At 46.5% G+C, this 3,705-nt stretch overlaps 1 protein-coding gene across 1 annotated transcript in view; it reads right to left on the reverse strand.

Moving 5' to 3' along the window:
• Window positions 1–1,022, reverse strand: part of Pmar_PMAR014501 (hypothetical protein) — a gene marked incomplete at both ends in the record, with an annotated part of 1,251 nt that extends 229 nt beyond the window's left edge. Inside the window, 5 exons of the mRNA XM_002779362.1 lie at window positions 1–110; window positions 250–399; window positions 446–511; window positions 556–645; window positions 876–1,022. Of these exons, the coding sequence (XP_002779408.1) occupies window positions 1–110; window positions 250–399; window positions 446–511; window positions 556–645; window positions 876–1,022 (563 nt within the window). The remainder of the gene's footprint in view (window positions 111–249; window positions 400–445; window positions 512–555; window positions 646–875) is intronic.
• Between the last annotated feature and the right edge of the window lie 2,683 nt (window positions 1,023–3,705).

A 3,705-nucleotide genomic window follows, 5' to 3' on the forward strand; every position in this document is an offset into this window, starting at 1 on the left:
TCGCAGGAATCTTTCCCGCCACCAACGGTTTCCGGCACGGGTTCAAGGAAGTCATCCTCATCATCATCGTCGTTGTCCAATAAGGATTTACCACAGAGTGCTGATTGGGCCTACCACAAAATAGTGTACAATCACACACAGTGGAAATACCATAGTGAATTCGGGCCGAGGAGCGTACAGTGGCGTTATGAAGGCTAAGGAGATGTTGCATACACCCTATAATGCGAAGCTTCCTCCCGAATCAATTACCATATCAAACGTAAAAGTAACGCTGGGCGTTCCTGGCTTCCGACAAGCATAGTGGACGAGACCACATGCCTTATTTAGCTCCTGGCCACCAGTGAAACCAGCAAAGACCGTCTCCATACTTAAATCTAGTTTATCATCTGGATGTAGTATCTAGGGACATCACTGGAGGGTTTATTCCGGACACTTCAATGCTTACGAAGATGTTAACAACTCCAGCGGGCTTCAACAGAGCGGCGACTTTGCTGAGGAAATAATAGTCAACCTAAGGAGATCCCGACGTGCAACGACGCTTGACTGTAGAGTTACCTTCATTTTGGCTTCCTCGCTGAACAGGGCGATCTGATCGAACGCTAGCCTCGGAAATGCAGTGAGATGTTCAGGCATCGTCAAGTCGGCCTGAGGCGTGAGATAGCTCTTAAGCCAGTTCAGGGACTTGGGAAAATTAGTTATTCTGTGTTGTGAAGTCCCCGACAACGAGAGGAAATTAACATCTCGAGACGTACACACGTCTCGAAACGACAATGTGTTACATACGTTAGTTCTCCCTACCAAAAAAGGAAATAATTTTCATAACGATCCAACGGCAAGACTTTCGTGTTATAGACGAAATCATCAATAAGACTTACCTGTCCAGGCAGAGTGAACACTGCGAGGTAATTATTGATCATTCGCTTCAAGCTGGACGACATGTCAGCCGCCCGTGGGGCTACTATCAGTACAGTGCCTTGGACAGCCGTGTACGGGTTGATATGTCTTGACGAGGAACAGGACATGAAGTAGGACTATACAATTGACACTATAAAGCCGCTGGGCGTTGACACCAACTACTGCGGATGTCACCAATAGCAACTTTTGTGCAGTTGCACGTAAAGCGTCACACGTGTCGACCAATTCACTACTCGCAGCTTAATCTTGCTATCTTGTGCCCTCTTGCTGAGCTCAGTATAGATGTATACGTAAGAACGTGCCGAACATACGGCCCACATTGACGCTTAGCATATGGTATGTACTGTACATGACGGTCTGATCAATCTATAGTTGTACATAATGTACAATTGTAGATTGATTAGACCGTCGAATTTAGGCGGATTATTTCTTAACTGCAGGGTGTCCCAAGAAAATGTGCTGTTTTGATTAACTTTTTCTGTAAGCTGGTCAAAATTCGCTTACAACGGAACAGGTCACACTTTGCTGTTATTTTACTCGAGTAATAACTGCATATAAATGTTACTTTTCACAGCTTGAAACTTCGCTGAATATTCAACTTTTACAAAAAGCTATTCAAAAAAACACATTTTACTTGGAGCACCCTGTATTCGGTGGCTATAGACCGATTAGTCTTCTACTGTCTGCACTAGACTCTGTGATCGTGACTAGTTCGACCACTACTAGCTCTTGGGCCACCACTATTAGGACCAGAGACTACTATTGCTCAAACTATTAAAGCGCGCCTTAGTGGTTTGGTCTACTCAGATTCTGTTTTCCCCAAGACTCTAAACGCTCCCTACAAGCCCACCGCCGAGCCGAGCAAATGTGATGGGTCTATGGCAGAGACCATCGCATAGTTCACGAATCACATCATGATTATGATCTATGATAGTCTTGGATCACATAGTTTTCGGCGTCTGGTATCCATGATCAACGGCTGTTGAATGCTGGCAGCCCACCGAGTCGGACTTTTGAACTCACACAGCACGTATTGTTGAGAAACATCACTGTAGCAATACCGCATGCGATATTCAAGCCAACATCATGTTAACAACATCTCGCTATGCCCGGAACAAAGTGATAGTTCTGTAGAGAATGGGTCATCTACTCACTCTTCATCTACTCATCTACAGCATATCTCATCTACTATTGCTGATGGCTATCCATCGATGATGCACTTCGTTTTGAGTTCACTTTCTCGATAACCTACGAATCAACAGCAGCACAGCACAATAATTTGACCTTTCAAGAGAATTCTTCACGCGAGGAGGATCTTATGGCAATCATTCTTACGTTTCGATATTGGTTTTGCTACTGTTCTTAGAAATCTGTCACGCGCCCCTCAGAAACACATTTGAGACAAGCCTCACTGTAAGGATCTCCTTCAGGTTTTTGCCACTAATTGCTTTCCCATTCCTGGACAATGCCGTGGCTATAGCAGGAGCCGCTTGTTCCATCCATTCCCAGGGCCTCATCGTCTTCTGAAGAATTTGTTGTGCTATTTATTATGATTACTGCGGTCACTTCGCATGCTGCAACAGTAGCGGCCTTGCCGCTAGACATGTAAGGTTCGACGGAGTAGATGTAGGGGTCGTATGGGTGACGGCACTGTAGCCCAGTTACTTTACACGGCCACCATATGTTCTTGCGAGCACTCTGAGCACACAGTGTGTACGAATTCAACATACAAATGCGTTACTCTCCAAGATTATCAAGAATCGATCCGAAACTAGATCACATATACATATACAATGCAAGCACTGCTATGAACAACTTTAAACCGCGATAGCGAGAACTTGGTCCATCCCGCGCTCGCTCACAAAACCTGTCTTTGTCTCACCGAGCTCCACACATCCTCGCCAATCCTATAGCACACTTTACGACCAGCCAGCCATTTCTTCTGACACGGCCAGCAGACCCACTCCTGAACGGTGTAGCAGAACTTGGCGAGTATAATGCAGGAGCACCACCATTTTAGTGAAGTCGACCTCCTCCGGTAGCTCTGGCTCGTGACATGCCTTGTGCCAGTGCTTTTGGCAGTTGCAGCATCTAATCGTCGGTATCGTGCTTTGACCACGGCACTTCTCACAGAGAGTAGAAGAACCTTTTATGTCTCATGATATGCGACATAACCCGGTACTTGTGCTACCTCGTCTCGGTCTACGTCTCGATCGACCGGCCGAGTTCTCGTCAGTCTTTACCTGATAGTGACTCCTTCATCAGGGAAAGACTTTCCAACACTGCGAAAATAGAGCGCGAATAACGGGCGTCATTTCTCCCCGCCGTGGCTTCATCACAAGATAGCTGCTATAGAATAATACATTATATAGCACCAGATCGAAATAGGGATCAATGTGGCCGCGGCCCGAATTCCCAAGCTTACCTGCTGGAAGGTCTTATTCCATGCTAGCGCTATCTCATTGACAGGATTTATACTAGCCTCAGATTGGGTCGACCTTTGTCTCTTCTTCGCTGCTTTTCTCGGCTCCTTTGGCACTTTGTTCCTCCGTTTACGGTCAGATGTCGATTTCGTTCCGCGACCCTCCGTTGTCTTTCAACTGCGGCTCCTTCTCGAGCCCTTCAGAGCTGGTCTCATTGGTTGGTTCGTCGATCACCACAGTGCTCGAATCACACGGTGTGACTTCGGCGGGCAAACACGGACGAGATTTCCACCTCAGCCACTCGAGTAGGAGCACATCTGTGATTTCATTTTCTGTGAATGAATTCCCGAACCTATTCCGAATCTGC

The sequence above is a fragment of the Perkinsus marinus genome (assembly GCF_000006405.1).
Source record: "Perkinsus marinus ATCC 50983 genomic scaffold scf_1104296947560, whole genome shotgun sequence".
NCBI classification, from domain to species: domain Eukaryota; phylum Perkinsozoa; order Perkinsida; family Perkinsidae; genus Perkinsus; species Perkinsus marinus.